This window comes from Onychomys torridus, chromosome 6, assembly GCF_903995425.1.
Source record: "Onychomys torridus chromosome 6, mOncTor1.1, whole genome shotgun sequence".
Classification (NCBI taxonomy): Eukaryota; Metazoa; Chordata; class Mammalia; order Rodentia; family Cricetidae; genus Onychomys; species Onychomys torridus.
This window is the reverse complement of record NC_050448.1, coordinates 108,038,264-108,056,893: the sequence shown is the minus strand read 5'-3', so window position 1 is coordinate 108,056,893 and position 18,630 is coordinate 108,038,264. Positions and strand designations below refer to the sequence as shown.

Sequence of the window (18,630 nt, the reverse complement as noted above, 5' to 3'; positions counted from 1 at the left end):
AATGATCATTAGATCCAAATGGTATCCCAAGCACTGATCATTTTTGAGAACCACACATTATTGATGGTTAGTTTTTCCAGATCACCAAAACAAACAGTATTGTTTTAGTAAAAGACAGACATGGTCCTGGAAGTCTATCCCAGAACCCTTATTTATGTGTCGTTTAAGTGATCTATTGTTCATACTGATAACCACCCATAGTAGTTCCTCTTCCAATCAAGCAACTTCAGATTGGCATTCTGCAGGTTCCCATAGCACCTGAGTTTTATGTTGTCTTTGTTGCTTTTGGAGCTGGGGACTGAGCCTCCAGTATGCCGGATTAGGACAGTTGCTAGAAGAGTGTAGTATCACTGTTCCATCCCTAGCCTGTTTATACTCATATTTTAAGACAGTCTTTTCAGTCTAGCCTTAAACTTTGTTATTCCTAGCTCAGCCTCCAAAAAAAACTGAAATTACTGGTGGTTTGAAGATACACCATTAGAGTAGACCACACCAGCCAGAACTGATGAGTGACCCGCCTACCAGCCAAACTGCACCCCTTCCTGGATTCTGTGCTCCCCTCACACTTGCCCAGGCTCATGCCCTCCCAGCTACTCCCTACCCTGCTGCTGGGCCCCTCCTACCTCATCATCCTCCCCATGGCCAGCCCTTCCCTAGAACTTTGGAAGATTCCCCAGGCTCAGACATAGTCCATACCAGCTGGAAGAACAGATGGCATAGGCCCAGGTACAGTACACACCAGATGGAAGAACAGCCCCAGCATCTCTACCAGAGGCTAGGCTGGTCCTAGGTACCCCAAAAGAAGACTCAGGCTTTACTGGATGCCAGGCTGCTAGAGACTCAAGAAGACTTCCGTTTTACTGGAGGCCAGACCAGATCAAGGGACCCAAGCCTCTCCCCCAAGCCCCAGAGGAGACATCCTAATGGACCTGAAGACTCACCAGTCACCACAAGCCTTGGCCACTTAGGCCAGAAGAACAGACAGGAAACAGAAACCAAGGAACAAAACACCCATCCAACAAAGACAAACACAGGAATCAACACTTAGACCTAGAATCATTCCAAACTCAGATACCTAAATGCCAGTGTAAGAACACAATCAATAACAGAAAGGGAGTGGTTGAGAGCACTGGCTGCTCTTCCAGAAGTTCTGAGTTCAATTCCCAGCAACCACAAGGTGGCTCACAATCATCTGTAATGAGATTCTGGTCTGCAGGCAAACATGCAGGCAGAATATTGTATATATAATGAATAAATAAATCTTAAAGAAAAAAGAAAAATAGAAAGGGCAATATAACACCTCCACAAACACAGCTATCACACAGCAGCACATCCTGAACATTCCAACGCAGCTGAAGCACAAGAAAACAACCTTAAAAATAACTTTATGAAGATGATACAAGTCTTTAAAAAGGAAATGAAAAGTTCCCTCAAAAAGTTGAGAAAAAGACAAACAAAAAATTAGAGGAAATCGATAAATCCCTCAATGAATGCCAAAAAAAGCAAAGAAGAAACAAACAGGTGAAGGAAACTGTTCAAGACCTGAAAATGGAAATAGAAGCAATAAAGTAAACACAAACTGAGGGAATCCTGGAAATGGAAATGAACAGGAACTACAGATGCAAGCATCGTCAACAGAATACAAGAGATGGAAGAGAGAATTTCAGGTGCTGAAGACACAATAGAGGAAATAGATTCATCAGTCAAAGAAAATGTTAATTAAATCTAAAAAATTCCTAACACCAAACATATAGGAAATCTGGGACACCATGAAAAGATCAAGCCTAGGAATAATAGGAACAGAAGAAAGAGTAGAATCCATGCTCAAAGGTCCAGAAAATATATTCAGTGGTCCTTGAGTTTGGGCATCCAGCTTAAGTATGTACTATAGTTTGAATCTGGACTATATCTCAAAAGCCTATATATGTTGAAGACTTAGTCTGCAGTCTGCTGCTATTGAGATACAATAGAAAGCTAAGAGGCAGGGAGACTGTCCCATCATTGGGGCCATACCCTTGAATGGGACAGTGGGACCCAGGACCTTGTATGCATACACTCTTACATGTTCTCTCTCCCTCCCTCCCCTCCTCTCTCTTCTCTCCTCTCTCTTCCCTCTCCTCTCCCTCTCTTCTCTCTCTCTCTCTCTCTCTCTCTCTCTCTCTCTCTCTCTCTCTCTCTCTCTCTCCCCACCTCTCCCTTTCTCTGAGGGACTATGTATGGGTGTGTGCATGTGAAAGCTGGTGCCCACAGAGGTCAGGGGTGTTGGATACTATGTAGCTGTAACTACAGATGGTTGTGAGCTGTTGGATACCGGTTCTGGGAACCAAATCTGGGTCTCCCGTAAGAGCAGTACATTCTCTTAACTACTAGGCCATTATTGTAGCACCCTCGTTCTCCTCCCCCCTTTTAGGAACAAGGGAGTAGCTTTGCTACCATACATTTCTACTGTCATATGATGCCTTAACTCAGAACCAGCAACAAACCAGTAATTATGGACTCAAAGATCTGTAATTATGAGCCCAAATAAAGTCTTTTAAAGTTCATTTGTCTACAGGAACAGAAAGCTAACTAATAGGGCTGGGGATACTATAGCTCAGGTAGATTGGGGCCTGGCATGAATGAAGCCCTGGGTTTTAATTGTGAATAGTGGTATATAACTATAATCCTAGCACCTGGGAGAGAAGGAAAAGCATCTGGAATTCAAGATCAGCCTCAGTCATGAAAAATGTTTGAAGCCAACCTAGGCTACAATGAAACCCTTTCTAAAAAACAAAACAAAACACAAACTGATGTTCAATAACATCACATCACACAGCTATGCCTTTTAACACTAGACTTAAGCCAAATTTGCTGATTTGCTTGTTGCTATCTAATTAGATCTCAAATATACAAAATGAAAAGAGTCAAACTAATTTTTAGCAATGGTAAAGATAAACAAATTATCTATTATTTTCAAAATATTTGGGAAATCCCTCAGATGACAGAAACAACAGATGGGTGTTTTTTGAGTTTCCCAGTGCGATGACAAAATTATCTGTGACATCAACATAGAAGTAGAAAAGGTTTAGTTTTGCTCAGTTTCTGAAATTTCAGTTCCTGCTTGGCCTGTCCCCAGGCTTTGAGCCTGAGGTAAGACAGAATATCATGGCAGCAGGTGTATATAATAGAGGAAGATGCTTACTCATGGCAGTTAGTAAGCAACTGGGCGTCGGAGGCGGGGGAGAACCAGTGGCAAGATTCCCTTCAAAGGCCTGCAACAAGTTACTTAGTTTATACAATTAGTAAAAGTCTGAGAAATTTATATATATTGAGAAATACCAAGATAAAAATTAAGAAAGGAACTGGGAAGGGGGCCTGGAGAGATGGTTTAACAGTTAAAAGCACTGATGCTCTTGCAGAGGACCCAGGTTTGGTTCCTAGCACCCACATGGGCATGTACCACCAGCTGTCAATACAGTCCCAGAGGATTCAGTGTACCCTTATAGCCTCTCTGGACACAAGGCACACATAGTACATCACATATGCATACTTATATATGCTAGCTATCTGTCTGTCTGTCTATCTATCTATCTATCTATCTACCTACCTACCTACCTACCTACCTATCATCTATCTATTTATCTTTACCGATCTATCAAATAAAGTCAAATTGAGAAATAAGCCTTTTCTATTTATATCTAGTCAATTTTTACAGCAAAATATTTTATTATATAAACTTTCTCTCTAAAAAGTCAATTCTAATGAACACACAATTTCTTTTATTAGTTTAATACTTCTTTATACATACCACACAAAGTTCAAATAAAATTATCCCAAGAGACCATACATCTGATTTGGGGCCAGAAGGCAGTGGTTTTTCACTTGGCACATGATCAGTAGTTTTGAAAATTCCTTGTGCAATTACCTCAGGTGCCAGATATGAGGGATACCTGTAACACATGTGAAAATAACAAATAATTATAATGAGCTACAATGGTGATAGAAACAGAGCACATTCTTATAACTAGTGCATGAGATGTAAAAATCCCATACAATTAAATCCACGGTGATTACTAGGAAGAATCTTTAAATACAGGCCTTTATGTCTAGGAATGAAACTGAATATACATAAGTCCTAAATCATTAAAAAAAAAAATCCTATTTCTCCGTGGCATCAGTTGGATTCCTTGCTCTTTTATGTGATTATATATTGCCACTACAGCAGGCCTCTAGACTTTCAAGTGCAAGTGCTTTTCCTTCCTCCTACCAGTTGATCTTCTGCTAACAGTGAATTGTTGTGGTGATATTTTAGTTGTGCTGAAATGTGATATTTTATTTGTATGTTAATACATAAAGTTTGCCTGGAGATCAGAGGAAATAGCATGCCAAAAAAAAAAAAAAAAAACCATTGGCTAAAAGCAACTTAAGCAGGAAAAGGTTTATGCCATTTTACAATTATACTTTATCATTGAGGGAGGCCAGAGACGAAGTTCAAGCTTGTATTGAAGCAGATGGAGTAATGCCATCTACAGACTTGCCTATAGGCAATCTGATGGAGGCAATCTTCAATAAGGTTCTTTTCTCAGATGTCTCTAGGTTTTGACAAGTTAACAAAAATCTAACCATAACAAATGTCTCCTTGTCAACTTGATACAGAAAACCATCATTAAACTATAACCTTTCTTTTCTTGTTTATCCCCAAGATCTCCTGATAATAATTCAAAATAAAACAGTATATTTTAAAATGTTCCACAGTCTTTAAAACATTCAAACACTTGTATGTACACATTTTCAGGGATGCACTGCTATGGGATAGTCTTTCTGTATGCTGTAAATATGTGTTGCTACTATTGGTTAATAAAGAAGCTGCTTTAGACTATGGTAAGGCAAGATAAGAGCTGTGGTGGGGGGGAAATCCAAGAGAGATAGAGGGGAAGCGGGTGGAGTCAGGGCAATGTCAGCCCACCACCCAAGGAGCAACATTCCAGCAGACTTGTAACACCATGGTCACATGGCAATACACAGATTAATAGAAATGGGTTAATTTAAGATGTAATAGCTAGCTATCAAGAAGCCTAAACTATAGACCAAACAGTTTGTATTAATATATTTTTTTCTTTTTTTCCAGAGCTGAGGACCGAACCCAGGGCTTTGTGCTTGCTAGGCAAGTGCTCTACAAGTGAGCTAGATCCCCAACCCCTAAATATTTATTTATTTTTATTATACAGTATTCTGTCTGCATGTATGCTTACAGGCCAGATGAGGGCGCCAGATCAAATTATGGATGGTTGTGAGCCACCATGTGGTTGCTGGGAATTGAACTCAGAACCTCTGGAAGAGCATCGCTGAGCCATTTCTCCAGCCCCCGTAATTAATATTAAGCCTCTGAGTGATTACTTCATAAGCTGCTGCAGGATGGGTGGGACACAGGAGAACTTTGGGCTACAATGCACACTTAGTATTGGGTAACCAATTGGTGTTCTCTGCCCTGGGGAAGAGAATTATTTCTATTTCTCCTGCTTCCAGCCTTTCTTAGTTGTTTGTACTTCTGTGTACATGAGTTTTCCTCCTTCCATGTCAGCATGTTGTCATCCTTCTTCAAGTCATGTTTAGACAGCCCTGCTGGTGAAATTTCATGGGTGTAGTATACAGACTGAACAGGCAACATTTATGTATTTAGGAACACGCACATACACAAACACAAACACACATACATATGTAGCAAAAATCAAAGAACAAGAGGCCATGGTTTTGAAAATATGGGTTGGTGACACATGAAAGGGTTTGGAGGGAGGAAAGGGAAGGGGGCAATAATGTAATATAATTTCAAAAAAATTAAAAAATTCAAACACTTTAAAAGTTCAGTCACTTAAAAATCCAACATCATTTTCAAAGTTCAAAGTCTCTCAGCTGTGGCTTTATATAAAATAATAATTAAGTTATATTATTCTTATTACAAGGGGCAAGAAACAGAGCATAGTTATAATCAGATCCAAGAAAAACCAAAATTCAATATTATAAATAGTTCGGTATCCAAGAATACTATGAACCCCAAATTGAATTATTAGGCATTGCATATAGGCATTTTCTATTTTAGTATCGTGTGTGTGTGTGTGTGTGTGTGTGTGTGTGTGTGTGTGTGTGTATATGTGTGTGTTTCTCAAATTTAGTCATGAGCACCATAATCTGGATTTTTTCACTTCATTTACATTATTTTACAACAATAACTCTAGGCAAAATACATGCAAATACATGTGACATCCTCTCATACTATCATTGTGAGACTTATTTATATGTAAAATATAACTCATTTAAGTCTGGACATGTAACTTGAAGAAAACTAGTTTATTAAATAGTTAAATCATTACTCATCAGAATGACATAAATATTCCTTTAATATACTCATTTATTCCTCTTATATATAAATTTGTGGATGACATTTTTCTCTCAAATGACAATACTGCTTTTCTAAGTGAATGTGTGGAGTCTGCAACAGTAGCTAAAGTCTGATTAAAAAGCGCCATATGTAGTGGTCTAGCATCTGTATTCCACTCTTTGAACCGTGCTTTTTTTGTTTTAAGGTACCAGAGATGGCCTTGTACATGTTCCACAATTGCTCTGCCCCTGAACTTCATCCCCAACAAAACCTATTCTTTAATTTCAGTAAAATCCGATGTGGCTATCTTCTTCTGTAGAAAGGAATGATAATGCCCACCACACAAAACTGTTGTAAACATTAATAGATAAAGATGCTCCATAAAAATAGAATATGTGGCTGGCTGGTGGTGGTGCACGCCATTAATCCCAGCACTCTCGGGAGGCAGAGGCAGGCGGATCTCTGTGAGTTTGAGGCTACCCTGGTCTACAGAGCGAGTTCCAGGACAGCCAGAGCTACATAGCGAAACTGTCTCAAAAAACAAAAACAAAAACAAAAATAGAGTAAGTGACACAAACCCAATGTTGTACTTTCATCATTGTTATCACCATGATATAATCTAAAACATAAGTTATTTTTATTCCTGAGTTCAAATATATTAATTCAAAACCATAACACAGTTCACGAAAAGCCAAACAAAGCTATAATTAAATTGGTTCACCAAAAACTTTGGACAGAAGCACAGAAGTAACCTTGTTGTAAAAATTCTGGGTCCCCTTTAACCAGACAGAAATTGAAATTCATAGAGCCTTAAGAATGGCTCTCTAATGGAGGGCATCATCTTTCAGCAACTTCCTCTTAAGTGTCTCATTCTAACACTCAACACAAATTACCAGAACTTCACTCTGGACATGGCCGGTGAGGTAAATGCAAGAGACTTTTATCATCTGCAGCTTTAACAGGGCATTAAGCTTCTGTCCAATCAAAATGAATGCCCAATTTATAATTCTTTTCAATATTTTGAAGCAGATGGTAACACTTACATTCCTTAATATCTGTCATGGAGTCAAATGTGAGCCTCCTCTGATGTAAAGGCTCTTTCTGGCCTTGCTGTTTGATCACTTATTTTATTTTTCCTGGCTAATGTTTCACACTTTGTGCTTTATAGCTTCCAGTAAGATCCTTTGAAACTCAGACTTCAAAGCAAGCTGTGCTGAATGCTAATACAAGACCATGTCTACAAAAGCATTTTAAAACCAAATGATTGATATGCCTTAAAAAAACTCCCTTCTATTTATCACCAAAACCTAATGAATTCTTAAATGTAAGTCAGAAACCTAAAGTAACATTTGTTTTGTTTTTAGTTTTCTTTCATAGAAACTGATTTAGACAAAATGCAGATGTCATAGTAGTCATGTCTACCACAGCTCTTTATGGCAAATGGTAATGATCACACAAAGAAGCTCAAACTTAACTAAGAACTTAAAATCAAAAGGATGTTTTCTTCTATAAGAACTTATTAATGATTATTATAACATTTTTATGTTTATGAATAAAATTGTGCTCTACCATTGAATGTATGTAAAATGTTAAAATTATAAATTTGTATATCTTAATAAATAAGCCATCAGTACAGAAAATTAGCCCATTGAGGAATGAATTGCTCAAGGACAAGAACTAATATTAGCTTTGTGTATAAAATAGGCAGACCAGAAAGTGCTCAATAAATGTTTCCTTACTGAATAAAGTCTCAATAGCCTGGACTACACAGTGAATTATGTGCCAGCTTCAGACAATGGTACAAACAGACAAACAAACAAAACAAAAACAAAAAACAAAAAAGAAACCTACAGGCCAGGCATGGTGGAACACACCTTTAATCCCAGCACTCTGGAAGCAGAAGCAGGTGGATCTCTGTTAGGGTGTGGTCAGCTTGGTCTACACAATAAGTTCTAGTATACCTAGGGCTATGTAGAGAGATGTCTTAAAAAAGCCAAGAGGAAAAAAGAAATCTACAATCTAACTTTTTAGAATAAAGGGGAAACTTTTCAAAAATCTAAAAATTTAAGTAATATTATACTTTGAAAATTTTCTCTATGACTGCTTATCATGACTCCTGGTAGTACTAGTACTCCTAGTGTAGTAGAACCAAATTTTGAGAACCCAAGAAGCAAACATAAAAGAATGCTATTAAAATAGCCATGCTGTGCAGATCCACAGAGATTTCCTAGTGAGATCTGAGCTTGCTTACCCAGCAGAGCTGCAAAGGGGAATGACTGGACCACTGGTATGGTTACTGGGTGTTTGGAAGGGTCTGCACTTGGCTGCACAATGTGCTTTGATCTAGCAAGAGGGAGGTCTTTTGCCCCACCCCTTGGCATTGTTGTAAAAGGCCCCTTTGAAGAGACAGAGGAGGCCGGTGGATTTTGATCCAGGTCTACTAAAGCTATCCTATGCTTCTGTCTGTCTCCTCTCTACTATCTTTCTATCTAAAAGTTTCTCACTCCTCTCTCCTCTTCATAGGAACCCTTTAAAAGGTGGGAGCTGGCCTCCCACAGATGGTGCCAGTACTAGGGGCTTGGGTGTGGAGAAAGTAAGAGTAGGAAAACCCCGCAGAAGCAGTTGGACATATCCTGTTTTGTATGAAAAGGTTAGGCGGTGGTATTTTATTTTTTGGGAGCAAAAACTGTATATAGAAAAATTAGGCTGCAGCAAGTATCTCTGTGTCTATGTTTCTTTCTCTCTCTCTCTCTTCCTCTCTTAATTTCTACCTATTAAATTAGGAAAAATATAGGTTTTAGGTATAGAAATATTTTGCAGGAAGAAATTAGGGTAAGTATAGAATTTCCTCTAGTGCCAGATCTGACACACAAAACACAGCATCCAGGAACAAGCAGCCACTGCAGACTTTGCAGTCTGAGAAAGAGAAGCTGCTATGGGGCAGGGAAATAGTAAGCAGATGTTTGTATATTCACTTGTAGAAAGTTTGAAAACTACCAGAGTTAAGGTAGAAGAGCAACAAGTGCAGAGGTTCTTGGAGTTCATAGAGGAACTGTGTCCTTGGTTCTCTGACTATGGGACTCTGGACACATACTCCTAGGGGAGAATTGGAATTGAAATGCAAAAATATTATGAGGAACATGGGCTGGAAAAGATTCCCATGGAAACTTTTGGCGTATGGGGACAGCTTAGATTTAAGTCCTTAGCAGCAGGAGAAAATTTTTCCTGAGGTGGACATGGATAAAATAAAACCCTCCACTCTGCCAGCAGTGCCACTATATGAGAACACTTTCACAACATTGTTTAATTAGGGTCAGTTCCCTCTTGGCCATGAAGCTGAATTTAAGGAACAGAAGTCTTGGGACGAAACAAGGGAGGAACTAAAGGGCTTGAAAAACTAATTTCTCTTGTCTAACAAATGGAAGCTCTTCAGGTCTCTCCTTCCCAGGTCTCTTTTCCTTCTGTAATTTGACTCACCTCCTGCCCCCAGGGGGGCATCTATCAGAATGGGAAAGCTGCCCATAATTGCCCTGGAACAAAAAACCTCCCAGAACATGGCCAACCCATGCTGTTCGTGCTGCATCTCCTCTTCAAGCCAGTATTTGGGAGGCAGCTAGCAGAGGGAAAGAGGTGCAAGGCTTTCAAATGTTCCTCCTAATTCAACAGCCAGATGCCCAGAACAATATAGTGTAATGAATGTAAACGGAGCCAGGGGTGTAGCGCCCATCACCAGCTGTGGCTGGGTTTCCTCCTGGACCCAGGACTGCTTGAGAGATGGCTTGTAGCAGCAGGAGGAATCTTGAGCCCCAGGGGCAAGAGGCAGTTGAGAGTGCTTGGGCCTCAGGACTGGGATTGTAAGAGCCTAAACAGAGCTAGCAGCTAAAGCCACACAGTTTCTTCTGGCTGTAAGAAAGTCTTTTTGAAAGGCTCTTCCCTAGGCAGCTAGCAGCTTTTACCCTAGGGCAGCTCTCCTAGGGAAAGCTTACTAATAGTGCCTCTGTAGCTGGGAGTAAAGTTTCAGCAACACTTGTTTGAACTTAGTTGAATTGTTGCATTCAAGGAAACTGCAATGAATTTGGATAGAGGGAAAGCCCCCGACCAGCAATGGTCCTCCATTGGGTGCAGTTCCGCTGGTCCCAGAATGGCTGGGAGGGCTGGGAGGGGAAAGCGGCTGGTAGAGGAGGATTGACATGTCCTAAGTGTTGCAGCCCCCCGGCAGCACTCACCGAATCTTGGGGTCGAGGGAGCTGGATACAAAGACTCTAGAGAAGCTGAAGAATTAGGCTCTGATTTCAAAGTTTCCAGAGAACTTTAAGACCATAATTAATTTTGCAAACCTCAGAAACGAAACAGTTTTGAGTTCACCTATAATTTTAACTGTGGTGACTCACGATTCATGTACTCTCTGTCTTGTTGGAAGAAAATGTAAATAGTTCTGTTAAGATATCTCTTTTAGATGTTTGCTAAAGTTTGCAAAATATTCCTACAGAGTTTGCTTTTGAATGTAAATTTGTAAGAATTGTAAATATGTATAGTAATATTCATACTAGAATTATATTAACCATGGTCTGATGAAGCTAAACGAGTCTAAGTTTGATGCAGTTGCATCAGGAGCTTATTGATTTATTTGATGTATTTGCATCAAGAGTTTATTGATTTAAATAAAGAGCTTGGCACAGATAAGGCTGATATAGACATCTTAGACCTATTCAAAAAGGACATTCCATCTTGGTCATCCTCTACTATTTTACTGGGGGATATGGCAGCTCAAGTGATTGCTGTGGTTGTTCCAATTACTTGCAAGCTTTTAGTAGGGACTTGAGTCAGAGTTGAGTTAAGCTCTGTACCTTCCCCTGCCAGAGGCTGGTAGTTAGGGAAGAACAATGTCCTTTTTGCTAGCTTCCAACCTAAGACAGAGTATGCTTGATGCAAAGTGTATTTCAAGGACAGGTAAGGTTAACTAGAGAAAAATGACCTAAGGAAGGCACAGTCCAACTGAGGGGTCAGAGGGGCCTTTTATTATATCAAGAAGGGGAGCTTTGGAGACCCACAGAGGTTTCCTAATGAGATATGAGCTTGCTTTACCCATCAGGGGTGCATAGTGGAATGATTGGACCATAGGCGTGGTTACCAGGTACTTGGAAGGGTCTGCACTTGGCTGTGTGGTATGCTTTGATCTAGCAAGTGGGAGGTCTTTTGTCTTGCCCTTTGGCATTGTTATAGAAAGCCCTTTTGAAGAGACAGAAGGGGCCAGTGGATTTTAATCCAGGTCCTTCTGAAGCTATCTTGTGTTTCTATCTGTCTCCTCTCTGCTATCTTTCTATCTAAAAGTTTCTTATTCCTATCTCCTCCTCATAGGAACCCTTTAAAAGGTGGGAGCTGGCCACCCACACCACACTGCATGTGAACAAATGTGATTAAGATTTCTAGGTTAGGTAAGTTTGGTTTACTCATTTTCATCAGTATTCTGACGTGATGTAGGAAAGGGCCCTATTGTGAAATGTAAGTTTAAGTTTTAGGGATAAAGAGCCATTGTCTACTCAGACTGCCACAAAAATATGAGACGTACACAAAGTCAATCACAGAAAATGAGAGACAATTTAGATACAATTAAATGTTAATGTGGAGAAGCTGAAGTACATTCAGAAATTCTTTTTCTTACTTTTGTTGAAAATAATGTAAACTCAAGGAATAGAATTACGTTATGAAAATGTTTCAGAAGGAACTACACAATAATATAGCAGTCTTTATCAGTAACACCTATCTAAATATAGCATGAAATAAAGTTCCACTCATTTCTTGGAGGGCAATGTATACCTGGAATTTCACACCAGAGGCAATTAAATACATAAATCTCTTTACTATATTTCTCTATATAGAATTTATCCTATTACCTCCAATATCTACAATGAATCAACTTGAATTTAAAAATACAATTCTATCTTAGAGAACAAGGAACTAAATAAACATAAAACATTAAATTAAAAGTAAAAGAAGTAATGTTTTTCAGTCTATAAATGAATGCATACTAGCATTAAGAATCTAGTCAGCTTTCTTACCTTAAACCACTTCTTAATGAAGTGCAATTAATTAAGAAATATCATAAGGTTAACACAGCCAATGATTTGTGACTCTCTGTAACTCTTCTGTTAAAGATCAACTCAGGAATCTTAGTGATGCTGGGAAAATACTCATTGTCAACGAAGAATACAGGAAATTATGATGTAGTAAATAAAGAAGAGCTGTTTTCATGTTAAAAATCACTAACCAAATATATATTATCAAAGTTCATCAAGGTTAAGATAGAATTCAAAATAGAGGAAAACAACTCTTACCCTATTGGGAAATCGACATCATCACCATGAGCTGTCATGTGATAAAGTCCAAATTTAGCTAGTTTAACATGACCCTACAATGAAAAAAGAGAAAATCACTATGAAATATCTTCATACAATTGCCAAAGAAAATTATAAATATATGTTTTATCAATAAGATAACTGAATGAAAAAAGAAATAAAGAAGCACATGACTGCTCCTAGGTATGGTAGAAGAGAAAGTCTATTGAAGATAAAAGGGAGAACATAGCCAGAGGCAGGGACATCTGGGAGAGTCCAGAGTGGACATGCCCTGACTGAGTTGGGCCATGTGGAGGGTAGGGAGGGAGAGGGTGCAGTGGCCAGGAGGCCCAGAGTAGATGAAAAGAGAACCAGGGAACCAGAATGGATGATTATACGGGAAAGGACAGCAGGGAGGAGTGCAGTCCAGCCCCTGAGTTAGAGAAGTTCAGGGTAGAGTGTTGTGGGGTGATGCTCTTATACACTGTAAAGATTTGTCACTCCTATTGGTTTAATGAAACACTGACTGGCAAGTAGCCAGGCAGGAAGTGTAGGCGGGGTGACCAGACTAGGAGAAGGCTGGGAAGAGGAAAGGCAGAGATGGAGTTGCCAGCCAGACGAAGAGGAAGTAAGATGAGAATGTTGGACTGAGAAGAGGTACCAAGCCACATGGCTAAACATAGACAAGAATTGTGGGTTAATTTAAGTGTAAGAACTAGTTAGTTATAAGCCTGAGCAATAGGCCAAACAGTTTTATAATTAATATAAGCTTTGGTGTGTTTACTTGGGACCTAGTAGCTGCGGCACACAGGAAAACTTCCGTCTATAGTAGGAGGGCTTGTAACAGGTAGGGACTGAGGAATAAAGGGAGACCCTAGTGACCAGTGTCCACTTTGATATGTTAAATGGACACGTCAGCCATTTGTCCTTGTTTGAAACCTAACAATAACTATTATGCACCTCAATATAATATTTTTTAAAGACTTACTTTTATGTGTGTGTGTGTGTGTGTGTGTGTGTGTGTGTGTGTGTGTGTGTCTGAGGGTATACCACAGGGTGCCTGAGGATACCAGAAGAGGGCATCAGATTCCTTGGAACTGTAGTTAGAGGTAGTCATGTGAGCTACCTGATGTGGGTCCAGGGAACTGAACTCAGGTCCTGTGGACAAGCAGCATGTGTTGTTTTTGTTTTTGTTTTTGTTTGTTTTTTTGAGACAGGGTTTCTCTGTGTAGCTTTGCGCCTTTATTGGAACTCACTCTATAGACCAGGCTGGACTTGAACTCACAGAGATCGGCCTGGCTCTGCCTCCCAAGTGCTGGGATTAAAGGCGTGTGCCACCCCCGCCCAGCACAGCACGTGTTCTTAACCACCAACCATTTCTCCAGTCATATACATATAGTATTTTATCAAAATACTACTATTAAGAATTTATAAAACACCACAATTTTATGCAGAATCACCTGTCAATATTTAGTATGCTTTACACTCACTACATATGTATAAATGCTTATAGATGCATGTATACATATATACTAATATATATCAAAATGTCTAGAGATAACCCAGTGTTAAAAAGCACTTGCTGCTTTTACAGAGCACTCAGGTCCAGTTATCAGCACTCTCATGGCAGCATGTCTATAATTCCACATTCACAAGACCTAATGCCCTATTTTGGTCTCTGTGAGCTTCAGGCTTGTGCATAGTGCGCAGACATACATGCAGGCAAAACCAGCCACACACATCAAGTGAAAATAAACGAGTCTTTTAAAAAAATGTCAAATCAAAACTTTCTTTGTTTTTTTGTCATTCGTATTATCAAGGCATCAAGACTTTTCTCATTCCTTTTTTTGTTTTGTTTTGTTTCTCTGTGAACAGCTCTGGCTGTCCTGGATCTCACTCTGTAGACCAGGCTGACCTCGAACTCACAGAGATCCGCCTGCCTCTGCCTGAGATTAAAGGGCTGAGATTAAAGGCGTGCGCCTTTTCTTAACAAAGAAAAAAAGACAAAGAAAGTTATCATTTTTCTTGAATCCTTAGTTATAATGTTTAATAGACATTTTCCAAAGGGTTTTTTTTTTTTCCAGGGGCTTGCAAAGACCATTAGTTGTGAAATGGCAATTCTTAGTATGAAAAATTCACAGGTTAAAAAAAATTAAAATCTTTTTTGTTGTCTAAAAATAACAATAATAGTCACTAATGTGAACTCAATAAAAGGAAAGCATTACTTTTATGTCTCTTAAAAAGTTTCTTTTTAGGCTTGGGTTTCTTTTTGTAAAACTGATTTAAATGTCATTTGTCCACTCAAGAATTGCTCAGCATTACAAACTGTCCTTGGAAATAATCTTGCTGGGTCATGGCAATGATGCTTCACTGCTATCAACCAGAGATTAAGGAGTGTTGCTGCTTTCTCCTTCACAAGTTTTGATCCCATAGGGCAGCTACATTAACTTCATAAGACTCAGAAAATAATTGTGTAGGAATAATTGTCCCCTATGTGTCCCAGAAACTGTTTATACATTTATGGAAAAATTAAATTATAATTATTCATGAAAATATGCCACTTTGCTACCCATTAGTGTCGGAGGGTCTTTACCACATTAATCAGTCTCCTGCAAGATTTCTAAAAAGGGAAGAAGTCATCCCACAGAAAAGGGGACTAGGGATGAGCAGATAGCAAATGACATCTATAAAGCAGGGAGAAAGGAAGAGTAACAAGGTAGAACAACACAGCTGTGCATATGATAATGGCATCCCATATGAATGGCCAGCACTGTTGTCTTGAGATGTAAGTGACTGAAGAGCAGAAACTTGCTGGGAAGCCATGCGCCACATCCTTCGTGGTTTCTGTCATGGAGCAGCTACCAAGCTCAGTTCACATAAGACATAGCATAGCCCCTTGGAAAAAGAATGGGTGGAGAAAATAAAGAACGAATCTAGGAAAATAAGTTGGGTGTAGTGGAGAATAATCCATCAATATAATTTTAAGTGTTTTTTTTCCCGTCTGCCACAAATACATCATTTTCATAAGTCATTACAAATATTCCGAAAACATATTGTTAGTCTATATTCCTCTGATTAGTGGAAGATTTCAGTAGCTTTCATTCTCAAACAACATTAAAAATATCTAGTATTAGCTGAAAATTACCTTTCGATCCAATAGGATATTATGAGGAGACAGTGCTCGGTGTACTATGCCATGCTTGTTCAAGTACTGTAGGCCCTGAAGTACCTCAAATGCTATGCACAAAACCTTCATATAACTACAAGGAAAAGAAAAATTCAGAGATCAGTTACACGGTAAATACAGTCTGCTTAAAAGGAGACATAATAAAAGCATTCAGTAATGCTTTGTTACACCTCTTCCACTCAGAGAAAGTGGAACATGCACATCTTTAAAACATCTACTTCACATGGAGATGGCAGCACACGCCTTTGATCTCAGCACTCACTGGGAAGGTAGAGAAGGTGGATCTCTCTGTGTTCGAGGCCAGCCTGGTCTACAGAGTGAGTTCCAGGACAGCTAGGCATACACAGAGAAGTCCAACCTCAAAAAACCAAATGTGTGTGTGTGTGTATACATATATTTATGTATGTATATGTGACATATGTATACACACACTTACATATCTACTTCTATATATTTTGGATTTCCTGATATAACATAGCTGATGTGCTATAGAATCTTACAGTTTGGGCCACAATAAAAACCATCTTTGGTTTTTCCAGGGAAGGGTTTTAATTTGGGTGTTGTATACTATCTATAGCAGAATGAGATGCATTTGCCACGGACTGTCTTGGTGTTTTACCAAATTATCAGTAATATTTAAAATATCTGGACCAAATTGAAGAAAAGCATCAATTCTGTCAAAATAAAAACCAAACAACTAAGTCCACAAAAACAAAATATATTTTATACTATATGGACACTACATAGTCTTATATAAACTCATAAAAGAACTCCAGTAATTCATGACTTATAGAACACTTGCTTTAATTCTTGGCCTGTCCTCTCTATGCCAGTATCACAGAGATGCCCATTTTCTTTATTGCTTTTCCTATCTTTCTTCCATCGTTCTCCCTTGAGTTTCTTTAATATGTACAGGAAAAGACAAAGAAGTCATTCAATTGAACCTTCCAACTACCAATATTTTTCAACAGACTGCTTTTTCTAGCCATGTTTTATTTTTAAAAATCAATATCTGGAAACAACCACAAAAAGTAAACTTTAAAAGAGCTATAGATGCTGAGGAAATAGTAAAGATTAAGTGAAATCATTAATTCTTTTTTTTTTTTTTTTGAGACAAGGTTTCTGTGGGTAATTGCCTTGGCTGTCCTGGAACTTTGTAGACCAGACTGTCTGCCTCTGCTTCCTGAGTGCTGAAATTAAAGGCCTTTGAAATTCATTAAGAATTTTTAAGTAGAAAACATAAAATTAAAAAAAGAGCAAATAGCAAGTAATTAATGATGATGTACACATACCAATGATTATGTTAAATGCTAACAATGCTACTTAACCAACTAAAAGATAAAACTTGCTAAGAATTGAGATTCAAGTATACTCAGCTGGAGAAAGCACTAAAGACACAGTTATAGGAAATACAGTGATTAGTAGATCAGTGGTTACCATGGGCTTGGGGACTACAAAGGAGCATAGGCAAAGCTTGAGGCTATTGGAATTGCTCTATTTATAGTTGAGGCATTGCTTATCAAATAGTTCAACTGTACATCAACAGGCTAAATCCTAAGGTATGAGAACTGGCCTCAATAAAATGTACTTAAAAATAGTAAGGTGAATAAATTTTCTTTAAAAATAATTACTGAAACTTGACCCTCTTTCTGAATTAAAGAACAAGAAAGAACAAGAGATTAAAAAGCTGAAATATTCTCTTCTCTTATGCCACTTCGGCTGATGATGCTCCCCACAAGACTAACAAAACCCTCGGAGGTATGAGAAGGCTTCCATGCTGCTGGTAAACGCGGTCCAATTCCCAAACAATGCAGGCTATTGGTTCCCTTGAAAACTTCTCAGCAGTTGAAGCTAAGGCCCTACTGCTGAAGAAACAGCATACTTAGAATACAGAACTTGGTTCATGAGAGCTGGATCTTACATGGAAGTCTCCTTCCTGTGTCTAGCTTTCATCATACCAGAAAGTACTGTGTAAGCTGCCCAGCGAGACACAACTGATAGTTCTACCTGCTGTGACACCCATGAACACAATGACCAACATAACAAGAGATACGTAAAGGTGCAAATCTTGATGGTAATCAACTGCTGTCTAAGTGGACATAAGGACCACTCAACAGGAGGAGAAAAATATCTAGTACTGAAAATTTAGCCAACTCCCAAGGACTAGTGAGGTTGTGGATCTTAGAAGAGAGCCTCCCTCCTACAATTTTCTAGACCAGCACAATTCCTTCGCTACATTCTAAAAGTTATCCTCATACCAAGAGATATAAGTGTAGCTCTCCTCCCTCATCAAAAACTTCTCTCTACAGCAGATGGGGCCCATTACAGAAGCTGGATACCATGCAGGATTAATGGACTGTGGGAGACTCAGCTCCAGTGGATATATCCACAGCACAGCTCCTGCATATAGATGGCTCAAGAAAGATTACTAAAGAAGGGATGGAAAGATTGAGTACCAGGAAGGCTGCTGTGAAGGGACTTACAAGGGGATGCAGAAACAAGACCTGAAAAATGACAATCTCAGTAGATATGCTAATGAGGAAGGGGGAACATCTCCCAGGGTCCCAGTCCAAGACAGAGAACTACAGGTGACTGACCGCTGAGAGAGGGGGACTTAGCCTCTCTTGGAGATGACTGCCCTTATTAGTTATCTAATATAACTTAGTCAGCTCTGAAGTCCTATAATGCAATAACAAAAATTGTACTCAGTAGGCTGTATTTACATACTTGTGCATGTATTTATATGTAACAGT

At 39.0% G+C, this 18,630-nt stretch overlaps 1 protein-coding gene across 3 annotated transcripts in view; it reads right to left on the bottom strand.

The window, feature by feature from the left end:
- Positions 1 to 18,630, bottom strand: part of Tbck (TBC1 domain containing kinase) — a 150,146-nt gene that overhangs the window by 114,653 nt on the left and 16,863 nt on the right. For all 3 annotated transcript variants that reach the window (XM_036191440.1, XM_036191439.1, XM_036191441.1), the window contains exons 4-6: positions 15,836 to 15,950; positions 12,691 to 12,764; positions 3,788 to 3,929 (exon numbers count right to left, since the gene is read on the bottom strand). In XM_036191440.1, the coding sequence (XP_036047333.1) occupies positions 3,788 to 3,929; positions 12,691 to 12,764; positions 15,836 to 15,950 (331 nt within the window). The remainder of the gene's footprint in view (positions 1 to 3,787; positions 3,930 to 12,690; positions 12,765 to 15,835; positions 15,951 to 18,630) is intronic.